Here is a 21,440-nt window from a genome sequence, read left to right on the forward strand (position 1 = left end):
GGAGGAATTATTTAATGAGACGCTAAATGTAAGTTCCAACTGGAAGAGGAGGGAAACAAAAGGGAAAAGTAAAAAAAGAAGATTGCAAAAGCCCTTACATTCTAATTGGTTAAGTTTTGTGACTTGAACATTAGCATTGTTAAGGCATTTGTGAATATCTCAATCATAAGCCATAAGATGATCATTTCTCTCACTTCAACCTCCCCCAAATCCTTAAAAAAAAAACAATGGATTTTTTTTTTCGTATTGTATAACCAGAATGTAAGAAGATATTTAAAAACAGCCACATAGTGTATTTTAGGTCAATTAATGGCATAAATTTAGACATGTTTCCTTCATGAAGATTCATGTGACACTATTGATTTTGCCACTTAAGAAGATAGGAAAGAATAAAAATATTAAGGTTAATGTTCTGTGATAGATTGATCTTTTCCAAGATTTAAATGGTACATTTTAAAAATTTAGATGACCAAATATCTGTCATCTTCAAATCGTTTTAAATGTCTCAAAAGATTTTGCATCTGTGTTGCGGAATTCATTGGCATACGGGTGCATAAAATACTTGAGCAGCATAAATAGAAAGTTCACATTTACATATTAGCATACATTACATTTCTTTCATTATTGTTAACCTAAATATCAGATAAATAGGTTAAGAATAATTCTTAAATAGAATCCCGATTAAACGCAAATGTTACCAGTCGACGTCTGTTCGTTGTTCACAGTACATAATCCGAAAGTATTGAGCATAGCCGCTGCAATTCTAATGGCCAAGAAAGTTATTTACCTATAGAAATTGCCCAAACAATAGCAATCTTCATGATGGCCTTAGTCCGCGAATTGAAACGGCTATGCTCAATAGGATTACGTATTGCTACATACCGATCCAGCGAGATAGCGCAGAGGTGCATGATGGACGCTGTTGAAAATAAAACATCCAAAGAAATCCAGACGGGGCACAAATATCTAGGTAGTGGCCAGACATAATCTGAAAGAGAAAAGAGAGAAGACAAGAACATATTATCCAAATCAAAATGTCTACAGTCTTACATTTTAGTCTATTTCTTTCCTCTCATAAGCTACGCTTTTTAAAGTAAAGTGGAATTTGGCTAACATTATTTTCCATAGGAATGATGATGATGACAGTGATTATGTCAAAGCCTTCAGTGTTACATACGTTATTACTTTTTAAATTTTGTTAATGCGTAGTTATTTTTGAGAGAGAGAGAGAGAGAGAGAGAGAGAGAAAGAGAGAGAGACAGACAGCATGAGTCGGGGAAGGGCAGAGAGAGAGACACCGAATCTGAAGCAGGCTCCAGGCTCTGAGCGGTCAGCACAGAGCCCGACGTGGGGCTCGAACTCACGGACCACGAGATCATGACCTGAGCTGAAGTTGGGCGCTTAACCGACTGAGCCACCCAGGCGCCCCCATACATTATTTTTTATTGTGATAAAATTTATAAAGTCTAAAGTTAATCATTTTAAAGTATACGTTCCTGTGGCATTGAGTACGTTTACAGTATTATACAAGCATCACTTCTTTCTAGTTCCAAAACATTTCATCCCTCCAAAAGGAGACCATTATTCACTAAGCAGTCACTCTCCACTCTCCCCTCCCCCCACCCGTAACAATCTAATCTGCTTTCTGTCTCTATGGATTTGCCTAATCAGGATATTTCATATAAATGGAATCCTACAACAGGTGCCTGGGCTTCCTTCACTAACATACTGTTTTTGAGGTTCATCCATTTTGTAGCACGGATCAATACTTTATTCCTTTTCATGGCTAATGTTCTTGGTTGAGATGTTTTTGATGCTGTTGTAAATTGAATCGGTTTTTAATTTCCTTCATGCACGTTCATTGCTAGTATGTAGAACTATAACTGCTTTTCATGGGTTAAGCTTGTATCCTGCAACTTTGCTGAATTCATTTATTAGATCTAGTTTTGTGCGTGAGGGTTCATTAGGATTTTCCATTTATAAAACTGTGTCATCTGTGAATGGAGATAATGTTAGATATGCTTTTCGAATTTTCCATTGCATTTTATTTTCTCTCTTGCTCAATTAATCTATATAGAATTTCCAGTACAGTGTTGAATGGAAGCAGTAAAAGCAGCTGTCTTGTCTTTTCTCTGCTCTTAAAAAAAAAAATCTTTCATTCTTTCACTATTAAGTAGGATGTTAGCTGTGGGTTTTCATAAATGCCTTTGTCATGTTAAGGAAGTTTCCTTGTATTTCTAGTTTATTGACTGTTTTTATCATAAAAGAGTGATGGATTTTGTCAAATGCTTTTTTTTTTTTGCATCAATTGAGATGATCATGTGGTTGTCTGACCTTAATTCTATACGTGATGCATGATTTTTATATGTTGAACCATCTTTGCATTCCCGTGATAAATCTCACTTCAGCATGGTGTATACTATGATGTTATATTTAGTTTGCTAGTATTTTGTTGAGGAGTTTTGCATCTATATTTATAAGTAATATGGGACTATGCTTGTCTTTTCTTATAATGTCATAATCTGGCTTTGATATCTGGATATTGCTGGTCTCATAGAATGAGTTACAAAGTGTTCCCTCAATGTTCTATTTTGTAGGAGCTTGATAAGAATTGCTGTTAATTCTTTAAATGTTCAGTAAACTTTGTCAGTGAAGCCATGCTGTCCTGGATTTCTTGTTCTTGTTTTTTTCTCTTCTCTATTTTGTTTATCTCCATTTTAATATTTACCATTTTCTTTCTTTTGATAGTTTGGGTTAAGTTTGTTATTCTTTTCTTGTTCCTTATGATCCAATTTCATTTGTAATTTCTTCTTTGATACATTGGATATTTAATAGTGACTGTGGTGTTTAATTTCCACATACTTATGAATTTGTCAGTTTTCTTCTGTTATTGATTTCTAGTTTCATTTCATTTTGGAGAAGATACTTCAAATAGTAATATTAAAAAATGTTTTAAATGTTTATTTATTTTTGAGAGAGAGTGAGCAGGGGAAGGGCAGAGAGAGAAGGGGACAGAGGATCTGAAGCAGGCTCTGTGCTGATAACAGAGAGCCCAGTGCGGGACTTGAACTCATGAACCATGAGATCATGACCTGAGCTGAAGTCAGATGCTTAACGAACTGAGCCAGCCAGGTGCCCCAGTAATATTTAAAAATGTCAATGTTTGTTTTGAGACCTGATATATGATCTATCCCAGAGAATGTTCCTTGTGCATTGAGAAAATTGCTGTTTCTGCTGTTGTTGGATGGGGTGTTCTATATATGTCTGTTCTATATATGTTCTATATATGTCTGTTCTATATATGTCTATTAGTTGCTTCATAGCATTGTTCAAGTCCTCTGTTTCCTTATTGATCCTCTGTCTAGTTGTTCTATTTATTCATTATTGAAAATGGGATATTCACGTCTCCAAGTGTTATTTTAGATCTGTCTTTATTTCCCTTAATTTATGTCAGTTTTGCTTCCTATATTTTTTTGCATCTGTTGTTAGGTGCATATATATTTGTAATTATTATATCTTCTGGACGGTTTGAACTTTTTATCAGTATATTATGTCCTTCTTTGTCTCTCAGAACAATTTTTGTCTTAAGTTCTATTTTGTTGGATACTAATATAGCCACCTTGCCTTTTTTTTTTTTAACGTTTATTTCTTTTTGAGACAGAGAGAGACAGAGCATGAACAGGGGAGGGGCAGAGAGAGAGGGAGACACAGAATCTGAAACAGGCTCCAGGCTCTGAGCTGTCAGCACAGAGCCGGACGCGGGGCTCAAACTCATGGACCATGAGATCATGACCTGAGCCGAAGTCAGATGCTTAACTGACCGAGCCACCCAGGCGCCTCACCACCTTGCCTTTTTTTGGTTACTGTTTACATGGAATATCTTTTCCATCCTTTTACTTTAACCTATTTGTGATTTTGAGTCTAAAATGAGTCTCTTATTGACAGCATATAAAGAAAGGTTCTTTTTTTTAAATCCATTCCGGCATCATATGTTTTTAACAATTCTGCTAATCTTTGTCTTTTAACTAGACAGTTTCATTCATTTACATTTAAAATAATTACAGCTACAGGAGGATTTATTTCCATTATTTGTTATTTGTTTTTATAGGATACACACCATTTCCCCATAAATGTTTCTGTTATTCACTTTATTTGTGATTAATTGATTTTTATAGGGTAACTTTTGATTTTTTCTTATTTCTTTTTCTGTATATTAGTTTAGTTTTCTTTTAACTTGGGAATTAAAATGATAACCTTAACATTCTCACAACCAAGTTTTAATTAATACCAACTTAGTTTCAGTAGTATGCATTTTGCTCTTTTGTATCTCTTTCTGTCTTTGTTATTGTCACAGATTACATCTTTACACATTGTGTGGCCGTTAACGTACATTTATAACTATTTTTTTTTATGTATTTGCTTTTTATAAAAAGATAATAAACCAAAGGAGTAATCCCAAAGCTAGAAAAGAAATAGGAAGGTAAGTGATCTTATTAAATTAACCTATATGAAAAGATGAAGGACCGTAGAAAAGTTTAAAAGTTACCACAGTTCATTTCATAAAACAATATAGTGTCAATATCAAAACCTACAAAACGCTGAAAAAAATGAGACTAGAGACAAATAGCATTCGTTGATACAGATTCAAAGTTACAAATAAAAATTAACCAATAGAATACAGCAAAGTGTCAAAGCAATAATACATCTTGGAAAGACAAAAATTATTTCAGGAGTGCAAGAGTAATTCAATATCACAAATATCTGCCAATATAATACTTTATATTATCATTTGTATAACATTTTATGGTAGTTTAATAGATATTGAAGAATAGTTTGATAAAATAAGGAAGCTATTCCTAATTAAAATTTTCATTATATTGTGATAAAAGAAATCCCCTTAAATTGTACAATTTACTCAAAACCAATAACAAATATTACAGACAATAATTCAACAAATCCATTTCAAGTACATTAAGTTCAGAAATCGGACAGGACAGAAATTTACAGATAAAGACCTTAAAGTAGCTATCATAACCATACTCAGTGATGGAAGCGTGGATGCTCTTGAAATAAACAGAAAGAGGACATCTCAAAAAAAAAAATAGAATTTATACAAAGCACCAAATGAAAGGTTTAGAGTTGAAACAATATATAATACCTAAAAGAAGAAAATCACTGAATGGTCTTAATAGATGAAGGGAGATGACGGATGAAGAGTCATTAAAACTGAATATAGATCAACAGAAATTATCCAAACTTTAGAAGAGTGAGAAAAAATGGAAAATAAATGAACATAATAGGGACCTTTGGGACAATATGTATATGTGTAACGTGTGTGCCATTGGACTCTGAGGAAAGGAAAAAAATGATATGGAAAAATATTTGAAGAAATAATGGTCTAAAACATCCCATATTTATGAAAAAAACATTTACAGATTTAAGAGGTTCTACCAAACCTAAATGATTAAACTCAAAGATAATCATGCCTAGAAACATCATAATCTGGTGAAAATAAAGATAAAGCAAAACAGCTGAGGTAGCTGAGGAAAATGACTCTTTTCCATGTAGGGAGCAATGGCTTGAACAACTTCAGATTTTTCATCAGAAATCATGGAGCCCAGAAGGCAATGTAATCATAATCCAGAATTCCATAGCCGGTGAAAATATCTTCAAAAAAATGAATGTGAAATAAAGACATTTTCATCTGAGAGGAAACAAGGAACTGATTGCCAGGAGACTTGCTTTAAAAAGTGCTAAAAGTCATTCTTCAGAAAGAAAAAATTAGATGACAAGAAAATTTGTAAACTTCAATAATGAATGAAGAACAACAGAACTGGTAAATAATCTGGAAAATATTATAGAGTATTTTTCTTATTTTAGGTCTTTCGAATATATGTGACTGTTAAGAGCAAAAATTATAACATTGTCTGAGGAGGTTCTCAATGGATACAGACGTATCCCATATTACAATAAAAAAAGGGGGGGGAGATAAAGGGATCTATATAGCTATAAGGTTTTTATATTCACTTGAAATGATAAAATAGTAACTGTAGGGGAATTGTGAAACAGTAGGTATGTATATTTTAATCTGGAGAGTAATCACTAAAAAAAACTGTACAAAGAAATATGGTACAAAATCCAATAGATCAATAAAAATGGAATACTAATGTAAAATGCGTAAATGCCAAAAATAATTCAGAAATATGAAAAAAGGAATAAAAAAGAGATAAATAGAAAACAACAAAATAGTAGACATAATTTCCAACTAACCAGTAGTTTACACTAAATGTAAATGGTATAAAGTATAAATTGTATCAATTTAAGGCACCAGCCACGTTGGATTAAAAAGAACAAAAATAAATAGGACCCAATTATATGATGTCTATAAGAGACCCTACAAGTTTGAATATGATGATATAAATAAATACACAGTAAAAGGATGGAAAAAGATACACAATGAAACAGTAATCAAAGGACTACTGGAGTTATTATATCAATATCAGAGTAAATTTCAGATCAAATAATATTACTAGGAATAACAGAAACCATTTTATAATGATAAAGTTGTCAACGCATTAATGGTATGTAACAATCCTAAACATTTATATACCTAATAAAAGAACTTCAAATTTCATGAAGCAAAAAAATGATAAAAAAGAAAAAACAAATCAAAAGTATAATCACATTTATACTTTGAGATTTCACCATCCTTTCTTCAGTAATTGACAAAAATAGACAGAAAATTTAATGATGTAAAAAAACTGAATAGCACTAACAATGAACTTGACTAAGTTGACAGTTATAAAACACTATACAACAATAGGAGAATACACATTCTTTTCAAGAGCTCATAACAAATTGACCAGAAAAGACCATATAATGGGCCATAAAATAAATATTAACAAGTTAAAATGATCAATATGATGCAATATAGGTTCTCTGACCTTAACACAACTAACCTAAAAACCAATAACAAAAAGTTATCTTGAAAAAGTCCAAGTATTTGGAAATTAACACAGTTCTGCAAAACTCATGTTTCAAAGAGAAAGGCTCAAAGTCAATGAAAAAATAATTTGAACTAAATGAAAATTAAAAAAAAAATAGGTCACAATTTGTGTGATGGTGCTAAAGCAGTTCTCAGAGGGAAATTTCTAACATTAATGGTTTATTTTAGAAAAGAAGAAAATCTGAAAACCATGATCTAAATTTCCATTTTGAAGTCCTAGACAAAGAAGGGCAAATTAAAGTCAAAGTATCAGAAGAAAGGAAGTCATAAACATAAAAGCAGATGTCATTGAAATTGTGGAAAGACAATCATAGAAAAAAATTCGATGAAACAAAATCTTGGTGTTTTGAAAAGATCAATACAATTGGTAAACTTCTAGACAGATTGAGGGAGAAATAAAATTAGAAGGCAGAAAGAGAATATTTCTGCAGCCTCCACACACAACATAAGGGAATTTTATAAACAGTAGTTTACCCATCGATTTGCACGGGCATTTTGGATCCTTAGACATAAAGCCACAAATTTCTGAACCATGCCCTGAGTTCAGAATCCCAGCAGAGAATCTGTGCTGCTGAGGGAAAAAAAAAGGATGCAAATGTTTTGGATCTTCAATCTGGAGTCAGCCTTTTCCTTAGCCTAAGATTGGCCGATTTGCCACTGACTAAAGAGTGCCAAAGCCAGGAATGGTTGACGGGAGACTTAACCCAGATTTGAGTGCATAGCAAATAACCCCTTTTTGGAACTTTAGAGTCTTCGGCGATGGCCTGGTTAACATGGCCTCTAACGTAAAGTCTGAAAAACTCGACAGCTTCCAGGCTGTCACTCAAGTTGGTACATGACAGAACCGTCTGCCAGCAAAGGCTCCTATAGATCAGTATTTCCGATCTACAGGTCCATAGTGAAATTTTCTGCAGCCTATGGTGAAAATTGGGGAAATAAGTATGACAGTAGGTTTTAAAAATAAAGCTGTATTTATTCCATTTAAATGACTTATTTTTATTCTGAGATTATATACTCCCTATAGAATCCAGAAGTAGAAGACCCCAGCCCATAGGATTGGTTGGATTTTGCTTTACCATTTTATTCCTGACCCCTTATTTTTGAGAACTCAGCTCTGCTCTTGGTTATTTCCTATCACCTTGCCTTTGACAGAGTTCCCTGGATATGACCGGATACTGCATCCGACATCAATTATATCTTATAAATGCTTTCAGAAACATGCCACTACCTTTCTCCCTTAGAATCACACCCACCTCCTTGGAACTTGATCCTTCTGCTGGTTAGACTGTTTCCACCTACTTGAACTTGATTCAGAATTGCTGAATCTTCTCTGTACTACAGCTCCAAAATCTTTTGCCTGTGACATTGAGATACTTCTTAAATTTACTGTGAACGTGACCTTGAGCTTACACGTCCACTTGACCTTGACCCCGAGCTTACAGATCCACTCCCATAACTCCTGCCTTTTATGAGCCCAGACAATAGCACTCAGCGCCTTACCCTCTACTAAATACATTTGTCACAGAGCTTTTCTAGTGAGACAGCTCAGCACCTGTATCTCCTTGACAGGTCGATTTTATGGTTCTTCAGTGAGGCAGCGGGGTTTCTGGCGCGTGTCTCGATGAAGTGGGCGGGGAGATGGGACATCCTACATATGCAACCAGCCCCCTTAGTATGAAATAGGGATTTCCTGGCAGCACTATGCAGGATGTTCAACCTCCCCGCCCATGTGAAGGTTAACTGCTGCTCCGTGAAGTTCCACTTTCTGTTGAAGAGCTTGTTGTTGTTGATGCTTCTCTGTGCAGACAATTTCATGAAGGCTTCTTCCAACCTGATCTTCGGTTCCTGACGAACTGGCTGTGGTTACTAACAGCCTAAATGATCTAGAAGCCTGGTAACTAATACCCCACGTCTTATCCGAACTTTAACACCCTATTCTGACAACATAATTTTCCATCAACTTAAATAAAAAGGGAAAATTCTCTTGGCACCTGAAAAGTTCAGTATGATGTATACAATCTTTTGAAAAACACCCCGGGGTTTGTTCCCCTGAGAGAGTCCCACATTCCAGAGACCCTGGAGTTTCCCATATACTTTACAATTTTGTTCCTTGCAAGCTGACCTCAAGTCATAGGGTAAAGATTTCCATTTCTCTGCTGATATTAAAAAAAAAAAAATTTTAACATTAAAAAGAGAGAGAGAGAGAGAGAGAGAGAGCGTGCACACAAGTGGGGGAGGGGCAGAGAGAGAGACACAGAATCCAAAGCAGGTTCCAGGCTCTGAGCTGTCAGCGCAGAGCCCGACATGGGGCTTGAGCCCATGAACCGTGAGATCATGACCTGAGCTGAAGTCAGACACTTAACCGACTGAGCCACGTGGGCGCCCCTGCTGATATTTTCTTTCGGTAGAAGACTCAACAATTGTATGGAGCGTGGGTGGTGTGAAAGAAAGAAGGACATGGCAGAAATCATGAATATTTTCTTGGTGGTCTTTGCCTAACCAAGTGTACATTAATGAGGACTTCTGCTATTTGTACTACCCGGCTCTCCCTTCTCAGTAGCAGGAGGAAGAGAAAGATATAATTGTGGCTTTTCCTCTATGCCTGTAGATTTTCTGGCTTGGGTTTTGGCTTCACTTTATTAAACACACTGGTAATCTGGTCCTTTATTTTCGGAAGAAAAAATATAGAAGCCAATTTGACCATGTCCTTTGATGTAAGGTGATTTATACTAGGAGAAAACAATATATATTTTTTTTAACGTTTATTTATTTTTGAGACAGAGAGAGACAGAGCATGAACGGGGGAGGGGCAGAGAAAGAGGGAGACACAGAATCGGAAGAAGGCTCCAGGCTCTGAGCCATCAGCCCAGAGCCGGATGCGGGGCTCGAACTCACGGACCGTGAGATCGTGACCTGAGCCGAAGTCGGCCGCCCAACCGACTGAGCCACCCAGGCGCCCCAGAAAACAATATTTTTTTTAAAGTAGATCTAGTCTTCATAATTTTCAAATCTGGACCATGCTCACAGGATTAAAATGAGCGAACTCTCCTAGGTACTTGGATGATAAGTAACACGACCCCTCCATCATTTTAATGTTCATTAAAGATCAAAGTAAAATGTAAAATGTTCTTTTGAATAATATTTCTACATTAATCCTTTAAATTTCTTTTTTTTTGTCAACGTTTATTTATTTTTGGGACAGAGAGAGACAGAGCATGAACGGGGGAGGGGCAGAGAGAGAGGGAGACACAGAATCGGAAGCAGGCTCCAGGCTCTGAGCCATCAGCCCAGAGCCCGACGCGGGGCTCGAACTCACGGACCGCGAGATCGTGACCTGGCTGAAGTCGGACGCTTAACCGACTGCGCCACCCAGGCGCCCCTAATCCTTTAAATTTCTAATAACATAGTCATAAACACTAAAAGCCACATTGTGTTAAAGATTAGTATTATAAATGATGAGAAACTTATTCCTGATGAACTAATTCATCGTTAGAAATTTTTTTAAGCTCTACACCCCATGTGGGGCTTGTATTCACGACGCCAAGGTCAAGAGTCGCATACTTTACTTAGTGAGCCAGACAGGTGCCCTGAACAGTGGAAATTTTTAGGTTAATGTTTCTAACTTCTTCGGTTGTTATTGATTCATTTACCATGGGATTTGGTGGGATACCTTTTTTTCTACATACATTTTAAGCTAAGATCCAGGATACAACCTATAAAATCAAGTTACTTTTATCTTAAATTTATATATTAATATTTGCCAACCAATCTACTCCAGTCCAAATTAATAGCTACGGACACTAGCGTCAATAATATGCATCAGATACCAGCATCAAGTAGCAATCATGCTTTTTTATAACTCAGAGTAGAGCTAGGTCAAAGAGTTACCAGCTATAACCAGTCAGATCACCTTAGTAACTGCTGTTAGTGAACTTGTAAACTGAACCTATACTTGCATTTGCCTTCCCTAATTATTGATGCTTTTGACTCCTTGCAGCAATCACCCAAGGCTCGGAAATACATCTCCAAGTGAACTCCAGGTATCTGATCTTGAATGCCCTCATGATCTCTTTTCTTTTACATTGTCAGCTGAAACTAATATCTACTCACTACTTTGCATATACTCAATTTTCAAACATCCTCACATCCTAAGTTTTTCTAATGCTTTATGCTTTTTATTTATTCTCTATTTAAGCAGTTCAGTCTGGAGAATAATGAGTGGATTAAAAGCGACTGTGAAATTTTATTTTATTTTATTTTTAAAAAAAATTTTTTTTTCAACATTTTTTATTTATTTTTGGGACAGAGAGAGACAGAGCATGAACGGGCGAGGGGCAGAGAGAGAGGGAGACACAGAATCGGAAACAGCCTCCAGGCTCTGAGCCATCAGCCCAGAGCCCGACGCGGGGCTCGAAACCATGGACCGCGAGATCGTGACCTGGCTGAAGTCAGACGCTTAACCGACTGTGCCACCCAGGCGCCCCGACTGTGAAATTTTAATTACCAAAACAGAAACTCCAAACTTCTAAAGCTTCTACCGGGGACCGGAAAGTAATATTGACATATAATTTCATAGATAAAAACAAATTATACTATATATATTTTAATACATACATTGTGGTTTATAATTATTGCCATTTAAAAAGTATTTTCCTAGGGGCACCTGGTTGGCTTAGTTAAGTGACTGCCTCTTGATTTTGGCTCAGGTCATGATCTCAAGTTTTGCAAGATAGAGCCCCATGTTGGGCTCTGTGCTGACAGTGTGGAGCCTGCTTGGGATTCTCTCTCTCCTTCTCTCTCTGCCCCTCCCTGCTCGCTCTCTCTCTCTCTCTCTCTCTCTCTCTCTCTCTCAAAATAAAGAAATAAACATTTACAAAAAATTTAAAAAATATTTTCCTAAAATTCCCACAAATTTGCTTTAAAAACCATGAAACCAGTGATGATGTGTTTTAGGAGCCAAGTATTGAAGTAACTACTAAATTGTATAACAGAACTGTCCTTTTCAGGACCTTGAAATTGAAAAACTTTCCAGTACCTTATTCACCTTGTCAATATGAACTCTTAGTGTGGTAGAAATGGTAGAAAAGTATTGAATATGCTAGATATTGTAGAATAATATTGAAATGGGTTTTAGGAGAACTGGTGTCTTTTATTAATTTATGAAATTGTTCTTTTCCTTGTTCCAAAGAAACTTAGAACATTTTAATTATGTGTTGTTAATTTATGTATTTGATAAATATTCAGTCTTCATACATCCTAGGCAGATAGAGATAATGACTCAGAAGGCAAACGTCATACTTGTTCTCATGATTTATTTTATTTTATTTTATTAAAAAAATTTTTTTTTAACATTTATTTATTTCTGAGACAGAGAGAGAGACATAGCATGAACGGGGGAGGGGCAGAGAGAGAGGGAGACACAGAATCGGAAGCAGGCTCCAGGCTCTGAGCCATCAGCCCAGAGCCCGACGCAGGGCTCGAACTCACGGACCGCGAGATCGTGACCTGGCTGAAGTCGGACGCTTAACCGACTGCGCCACCCAGGCGCCCCTATTTTATTTTATTTTATTTTAATTTAATTTATTTTTGAGAGAGAGAGAGAGAGAGCACGATCAGGGGAGGGGCAGAGAAAGAGGGAGACACAGAATCCGAAGCAGGCTCCAGGCTCTGAGCTGTCTGCACAACAGCCCGACGTGGGGCTTGAACCCACAAACCATGAGATCACGACCTGAGCCGGAGTCGGACACTCAACCAACTGAGCCACCCGGGAGCCCCTCATGATTTTATACAGAGTGAGAAATATTATGTGGTAGAAAACTAATTAAATAAGTGGGCAAAAGAAAAGCACACACAGAGTACAGGGGCATTTTTTTTTTTTTCATGTGCAGCAAATTAAAGAGGGGAAAGCCAAAGGCAAAACCAAACCAAACCAAAAAAAGCCAAGGGACAAAAACTTGGGATTTTTGAACTGCATCTTACACCAGAGAATGGCAAACATTTTCGGCAAAAGGCCAAATACTGTATATTTTAGTCTTCACAACGACTCAACTCTACTGTTGTAGGGTAAAAGCAGTCATAGGCAATCCTTAAAAGAATGAATGTGACTGTAGTCCAATAAAACTTTACTTATCAAAATCGGTAGCCAGCAGCATCTGGCACATGAACTGTAGTTAGCCGACACTTGACTTCTGAGGGCTAGGCAGGGTGAAAGCGAGATGTCGTTAAGGATTAATGGAGATGATTCAGTATTATCTCCAAGGCTTTTGCTTGGATGGAGCAAGTTCTATATATATTAGGGTGAGGTTGGGAACTGAAAAAAGAATCAAGGCACCCAAAAAGATTTCTGCTTTAGCTGTGTAAGATGAGCATATCGATGAGGTAGGGAAAGTCATTAGATTTCTTGGGGAACATTATTATCCAAAAACGAAGGGAGCTTAAGCATCATTTCACCCAAGCCACAAAGAAAATTTCATGCTTAACTTGAGCATTTAAAGATTAATTTCATTAGGTAATGAGATCTTCTGTTTTCAAGAGGGATCAAAGGTCTCTCATTCAAATAAACACAACAAGCTCGTATATGTGTGTCCTTCCCAACACACAAAGCTTCGCTTTACACAAAGTGCTCAATTAGGTCGAGCAAGTTATTTTCTATTTCAGTTTGTTGCTTGTTTTGTTTTTTTTCTTTAATCACAAAAGGGGTTTGGATTTTTCAAAGGCTTATTGGTGTCTATTGAGGTAATCAGGTAGTTTTTTCCCCTTTATTCTATTAATAAGGGGTATTACATTGATTGAGTTTCAAATGTGGAGCCAACTTTGCTTTTCTTGGACAATATCCATTTTCGTGGTGTTCCGCCCTTTTAATATATTGCTAGATTCAAATTGCTGGATGTTGTTAAGGATGTTTACATCTATATTCAGAAGGGATACTGATCTGTAGTTTTAATTTTTCTCGTGATGTCTTTGTCTGGTTTCGGCATCAAGATAAGATCAGGCTCATAAAAAGACATGGGAAGAAGTCCTCTCATTTTATCTTTTGGAAGAGTTTTTGAAGGATCGGTATTCATTCTTCCAGGGAACTACCAGAGAAGTCAAATAATGACAGTTCTCTGGAAACGAGGGTCTGGAGGAGCGCCAACCCTGCTCTGTTCCCCTTTGGTAGCTGTCAGGTGGCTGTTTTGCACCATGATTTGCACCATGATTGTAGACTGTTGGTGTTCAAGGTTCCCCTGAATCGTGAGAGAGGGAATGAGACCGGGACAAGTTAGCATGACACAGAGATTACTGTTCTTACCAAGATTCAGTCATTTTTCTGGAATTAACACTCTCCAATTGCTGCAAGTTTTTAGTTAATGTCCAGAGTCCTGATTCTGACTATTTTTGTAATTTTTCTTGTTGCTTTTAACTAAAAGAGCATTTTGGAAGTCCCTAGGCCACCATTTTTGTGGATGTCCACAGTGCAATTCTTGTGTTAAAAAAATACATATTCAAATTTTATAATATCACAGAATTTAGGAATTATAGAAAATTCCTACAATTCTACAAATTTGTTAGAATTCTACAAATTCTAAATTGTAGAATTGTAGGAATTTTGCACGCTGAGACCATATTATTAGTCCAGGGAATGGACATGGGGGTTTTGAATAGAAGTATGAATGAGAATATGGAAATATCATGTTCGGATTTATTTCCCAGTACCTAAAGGGTGCATTATATACATTGTTCTAAATAAACCTATAGGCGCATTGTATAATGTAGTATTTTAACATTAATAATTGCCTCAAATATTTTATGCCAGTCATTTAGTTCTCTTGGAAGTTTTTATGTTTAGATTTCACTGCAATTATGTTATCCCAGTTTATTTTACATTATTTAAAAAAAATTTTTTTAACGTTTATTTATTTTTGAGACAGGGAGAGACAGAGCATGAACAGGGGAGGGTCAGAGAGAGGGAGACACAGAATCTGAAACAGGCTCCAGGCTCTGAGCTGTCAGCACAGAGCCCGACGCGGGGCTCGAACTCACGGACTGAGAGATCATCACCCGAGCCGAAGTCGGCCGCTTAACCGACTGAGCCACCCAGGCGCCCTATTTTACATTATTTAAAAATGTTGCCACGGTCAAGTTATATATTTCTATGTAGCCAAACCTGTCAGTGTTCTTGTTGGAGTCAATCTATGGCTTTCTCATCTCAGATGTTAGGTAAATAGCCAATGGTTGAATAAATAATCGTATTTATTCTTGTTAAAGAATAAATCCTAATTCTTCTTGTTTTTCTTTGGCTAGGTTTTAAAGAGTCGACTTTTAATCTTCCTGGCATTTCCTTTTGAGTGTGAAGAGAGTTGAGTTTCCAAATTGAACATGTTTTCTTTTATCTTTGATTTTGACCCCTCATTTCTCATAAATAGTAAGGTCCATTGCTGTACTCTTTTTCTCTTTTGTTTCTATGTGTTCACTCCTACAACCACACATTATCATTGTACTGGCTGTTGGCTTAGAATATGTTAAAAAAATAGTTGTTCTACTGCTGTCTTTGGAAGTGTTTATTAGGGATATGCGCTGAAGTTTATTTAAATGATTTTCAGCCTCTTCCCGGATGACCTATAGTGTATTGTGTTTACCCTACTGTAATACCATATTATACATTTTATAATACAGTGAAAACCCTTGCATTCATTAGAAATTAGTTAAGTATACTTTTTTCTAGGAAACTTTACATGGATTATAATCATTGATGCCTCAAAATAGCATTATAGGGGCTCCTGGGTGGCTCAGTCTGTTAAACGTCGAACTCCTGATTTCCTCTCCGGTCATGATCTCATGGTTGTGACATCAGCCCTGCGTCACACTTCACAATGGGCATGGAGTCTGCTTGAGATTCTGTCTCTTTCTTTCTCTCTCTCTCTCCCTCTGTTCCTCCCTCGATCTCTCTCTCTCTCTCTCACAAAAACAAAAACACCAAAAAAACCTCCACGTTATAATGTAGTTACAGATTGAAACTAAAAACGCTGAGGTTTGGTGATGTTAATGCTCAAGGTGATACTTTTGATAACTTGGACTTGATGTACACCTCAAAACCATGATTCCACCCTGCTTATTCAATTTATATTGTATTTCGTTTAAATTTTTTATTTTATTTTTTATTAAAAATTTTAAAATGTTTATTCATTTTTGAGAGACAGAGAGAGAGCAGGAGCAGAGGAGGGGCAGAGAGAGGGGGAGACACAGAATGTGAATCGGGCTCCAGGCTCTGAGTTGTCAGTACAGAGCCCGGTGTGGGGCTCCAACTCGTGAACCGCGTGATCATGACCTGAGCCGAAGTTGGACCCTTAATTGACTGAGCCACCCGGGTGCCCCTAAAATTTTTCTATATTAGTAACGAGGAGTTCACTGTATCATGAAGAGAATAACATGTAAACACAAATTTAAGTGCAATGAGTTAAGTACTATCACAGGTTAGTGCACATGATGTCCTGGAAATACTGAGTGTGATATACTTAACTCTCCCCAGGTTTATGAGATAAGGCTTCTCAGAAAAGGCTGGGGAGGGAGGAAAGTGAAGTTTGGAAGAAGTAAGTGATTTGGGCAAAACATCAAGGAGGTCAGAATGATAATGATGTCGCAGAACATGATATTTGTGTATGAGGGAGTTAAAGAGCTGGAAGGAAGAACTTTATTACAATGAGCCCCACTTACCCACAGGCGATACATTCTAAGACCACCAGTGGATTCCTGAAGCTGTGGATAGTACTGAACCCTGTATATACTATGTTTTTCCTGTACTTACATACCCATGATAAAGTCTAACTTACAAATTGGGCGTTTTAAGAGATGCTCCACCATAACTGATAATAAAATAGAACAATAGAACAACATCCCATAATAAAAGTTTTGTAAATGTGGTCTCTCTCTCTCTCTCAAAATATCTTACTGTACTGCACTCATCCTTGTTGTGATGATGTGTGATGATAAAATGCCTGGGTGAGGAGATGAAGGGAGGGGAATGTCGTTAGGCTTGTGATGCAGCGTCAGAAGGAAGGACCATCTGCTTCCGGCCTGTGATTGATGGTGGGGAAGGAGGGGTAACTGAAAACAAAACCACAGACGAGGAGGACTACTGAATTGAGAAGTAGGAAGTTGACTATAGAGGTAGAGCAGTCCTTAACTCTTGACAAATTAAAAGAATAGCAATAGCAATACAAAGCATGTGGCGCTTGGATTTCCAGAAAGGCGCTTAAAAAAAAAAAATCGTGTGCTGCTACATTATTTGGCAATAACTCCAACTATACAGTGTCCTACACTGCCAATTTTTTAAGTTGATACGGATTTTCTCATCCTCCAATTTCCCTTGTCCTCCTAATGAGTTAGAAACCATGACCGGGGATGAGTCAAGATTTCCTTTTCCCATTTCCCCGTTCTAACTGAGGAGATGAAACCTTGGTTGAATTTTAGTATTGCTTCGAATTCTAGTCCCACCATTGTAGTTTTTATTAGCATTTTAAAATTCTACCATGCGTTCAGCACTCCTTATTAATTTCCGGGAGGGTCTTACATTTCTTTTTGTTTGCTATTGCAGGACTGATACGCAACTTGAAAACTGGGCTCTAGCATATTTACAAATGGTTACCTTAAGGTAAACCAAAAGGTATTCTTCTAGCTTTCGCACGGAGTTGAGGGAAAATATCAAGGAGAGAGCTGTGCCTTCTTGCCTGAAGTAGCATTATATTTTTCAAGACATCATCCAAACATCCCTTTGGTCCTTCTAAATATAATACATCGATTTTGAAAGGAAGTAGGATGACTTTATGGCCAAATAGATCAAACTAAAGCAGTGTCGAGTAGAAGCGGACAGAACGAAAAGTCTCATAGAGAAGGCCCTCTTCCAGTTAACATTCTCTGGAAAACCTGCCAAGGAGGAGTAAAGCTTTATTTTAGGGAGGGACAGAATTGCTAACAACGCAGAATACCATTTATTGTGTAATTTGCTCTGTGGAACTTGATCGACGAACCCAGATTTTCTTTCAGCCAGGGGGAACAGTGCATGGCTCTAGTTTGGATCAGGAGAATTTATGTTTTGTTATGATATGCCATTCTATTAATAACTGCATAACATTACAGATGTTGGTTACTTAATATTACTATATATTCTTAGTGGTACTCAAACTCATTTTCACTTTCTACTAATTAATTATATACGATGTCTGTTGTCCTGCCAATTCTGAACGCTGGTTACGTGCATATGAGGTACAGTTTGGGGTTATACAATTTCACAGGAAAATCCCTAAGATGATTACAAGCATTAAGAACGTAAGTCTATTGGAATTTGTTAAACAGCTAATGTTGCTTAACTTCCATGATGTATTATTGCTTTCACACTTTGCTGTATTCTATTTGTTAATATTTTATGTGTAACTTTGAATCTGTATCAACGAATGCTATTTGTCTCTGGTCTCATTTTTTCAGCGTTTTGTAGGTTTTGATATTGACACTATATTGATTTATGAAATGAACTGTGGTAACTTTTAAACTTTTCTACGGTCCTTCATCTTTTCATATATGCTAATTTAATGAGACCACTTACCTTCTTATTTCTTTTCTAGCTTTGGGATTACTCCTTTGGTTTATTATCTTTTTATAAAAAGCAAATACGTAAAAAAAATAGTTATAAATGTACGTTAACGGCCACACAATGTGTAAAGATGTAATCTGTGACAATAACAAAGACAGAAAGAGATACAAAGGAGCAAAATGCATACTACTGAAACTAAGTTGGTATTAATTAAAACTTGGTTGTGAGAATGTTAAGGTTATCATTTTAATTCCCAAGTTAAAAAAAAAAACTAAACTAATGTACAGAAAAAGAAATAAGAAAAAATCAAAAGTTACCCTATAAAAATCAGTTAATCACAAATAAAGTGAATAACAGAAACATTTATGGGGAAATGGTGTGTATCATATAAAAACAAATAACAAATAATGGAAACAAATCCTTCTGTAGCTGTAATTATTATTTTAAATGTAAATGAACTTGAGTAATGAGATCATAACCATGTCACGAGGGATTGGGTTACTCTGAGATCTGATATCTGATTTTTTTTTTTAAATTAATAATGAACTATTTTTTGAGAGACAGAGACAGAGTGCAAGCAGGGGAGGGTCAGAGAGAGTGGGAGACCCGGAATCTCAAGCAGACACAGCTGTCAGCACGGAGCCTGATGCAGGGCTCGAACCCACGAACCGTGAGATCATCACCTGTAAAATATCCCTTCTTTAGACTCCTGAGACAGTACTTCATTCATCTGGGAAGCCCTTCCTAAAACTGCACATATGGAGTTAATTATTCATTATATCTTCCTGCAGTACCCTCAGTATATGTATCTCTATCCTGGCATATACATTTTACCATAATTTTCTCTTTATCTCTCTTTATCTTTCTCTTATAAGCTTCTCGATATGACAGCCGGCCTCAGTGCTCTGTAATGTTTCACATAACCTTGTTAGTAACAGAGAGGTGAGTCTGTACGTGTTCTGTGATGTCACAATTCCCCAGGTTACTGACTTAATCGGCCCCACTCAGACCCTGGAGCAGTGAGAAATAGACCCATTCGTGCCTTCGGAGCACCTCCCAACCACCTCTTGCCCTCTGTGCCAGGCTGCTGACCAGCTCCTCTCACTGCATACGTTCCTGGAACCTCGATTTTCCGGCATCCTTGCGGCAGAAGGAAAATATGTGATTGACTAGAGACATAATTTGTCATTCTGTTTGGAAGCAGGATATCTGCTTTTGGTCTTCCGTATCTCATCGCAGTTCTAGACTCCTCTGCATCAAAATCTTCTCCTGTGTTGTATCTCCTATCGAGAGCGAGTCTCGAGCCTATCGAAAGCACCTAACGTGACATCGCCAACAGTTGCCTCAAACTGTCCGGATACTCTGTTTGAACTGTTGTTTGGTATCTTAGACTTGGAATTTTGGGTCAATCTGCCGCACCAGGCTCTAAGATGGGGATAGCGTTTTTCGCTCGACTAGAGATTTTCATCTGCGGGGCGGGATGCCATTTTGTGAATGCAACTAATGTAACGAAATGAAGCTCTGAGGTCTTTTTTCACTTCATAAATCTGTAGTATATTTCAAAAGATGAATCAGAAACTTAAATATTAAAGTACGTTGTGTCTGGTAAAAATATCCGAATACTTTTCATGCTAGTTGGTACTTTTACGTCTGTTTAACCAAATATCTACTATCTGCCATAATAATTAATTTATAAAATGGTATCACTTGGGAAGATTGGAAGTTCGTATCAGCTACTTCAATTCACTAACCAGTTATTTGAGCCTAACGAGATGGTATTTTCCTCATTCTCTTTAAACATATTCTGGATTGGTCCATGTTACTAGAGAATGTCTTCATAGAATATAGCCTTGTTTTCATAATGTAGTTTTGTTAACTGTATAAACCATGTATGGGATGGGGGGAAACTGGGGTAACCAAGGAAGGAGTCACAGACCCTTGGGGGTAGCTACCACTCTAGATAATGTTTCCTTACTATAGAAATCAATTTAAGCGAGTAAATAACCATTTCCGGAATAGTAAGAGACGGAGAGAAGATAGTAGGACTAAAATTCATGGTTGCACGAAGTAGATGGTCAAAGTCATTAACACTAGGAAGAAATGAGTGTTTGACTACAACGAACCTTGAATGTTTGGATCATGAACTGGTATTGTTAATGGAAGACTAATGAAGGTGCATGCTGGAAACAACTTGCCAGGAAGCAAAAACTTTCCATGAAGAAGCTTCCTGTAATAACTCCTCTCCTACCTTCTACTCAGACTATGCATTTAGAAATATACTGAAACAAAACATTTAGCCTTGATAGGTGAACTGCAGATTTAATATGCTAATATATTTCTCAGTGGATTAAATCTCCGTCATGAGTGCTTGCGAATGAGAACATATTACCAGGGCCCTTGACTTTTCAATAAGGCAGATACTGCCAGGATTAAAGGGAGGAGAAATGCCACATGACAGTAAAGAAGTGTGTAAGGGTTTCCCGGATATTATGAGCGCTCTATATGTTTTGTGATATGAGTGTTCCATTCTGTTCTTTTTTTTTTTTTTTTTTAATGTTTATTTTTGAGAGAGAGAGAGACAGAGAGACAGAGTGTGAGTGGGGGAGGGGGAGAGAGAGAGAGGGAGACACAAAATCCAAAGCAGGCTCCAGGCTCTGAGCTGTCAGCACAGAGCCCGACACGGGGCTCGAACCCATGATCCGTGAGACCATGACCCGAGCCAAAGTCGGATGCTTAACTGAGCCACCCATGGGCCCCTCTATATGTTCTCAGAACAGTTCATTATATTACCCTTGTCATTGTCCTGTTTACATCTGTTTTGTTACCCGAAGACTTTAAAGCATTCTATAAACATCAGCATGTTAAACT

The 21,440-nt window shown here is 37.0% G+C and overlaps 1 protein-coding gene across 2 annotated transcripts in view; it reads right to left on the bottom strand.

Moving 5' to 3' along the window:
• Window positions 1–21,440, bottom strand: part of HTR2C (5-hydroxytryptamine receptor 2C) — a 294,529-nt gene that overhangs the window by 63,910 nt on the left and 209,179 nt on the right. Inside the window, exon 5 of one of the 2 annotated variants that reach the window (XM_040468377.1) lies at window positions 788–988. In XM_040468377.1, the coding sequence (XP_040324311.1) occupies window positions 788–988 (201 nt within the window). The remainder of the gene's footprint in view (window positions 1–787; window positions 989–21,440) is intronic. The other variant, XM_040468378.1, reaches the window with a different exon arrangement.

The sequence above is a fragment of the Herpailurus yagouaroundi genome, unplaced genomic scaffold (genome assembly GCF_014898765.1).
Source record: "Herpailurus yagouaroundi ecotype Mexico unplaced genomic scaffold, PumYag 67700, whole genome shotgun sequence".
Taxonomy (NCBI): domain Eukaryota; kingdom Metazoa; phylum Chordata; class Mammalia; order Carnivora; family Felidae; genus Herpailurus; species Herpailurus yagouaroundi.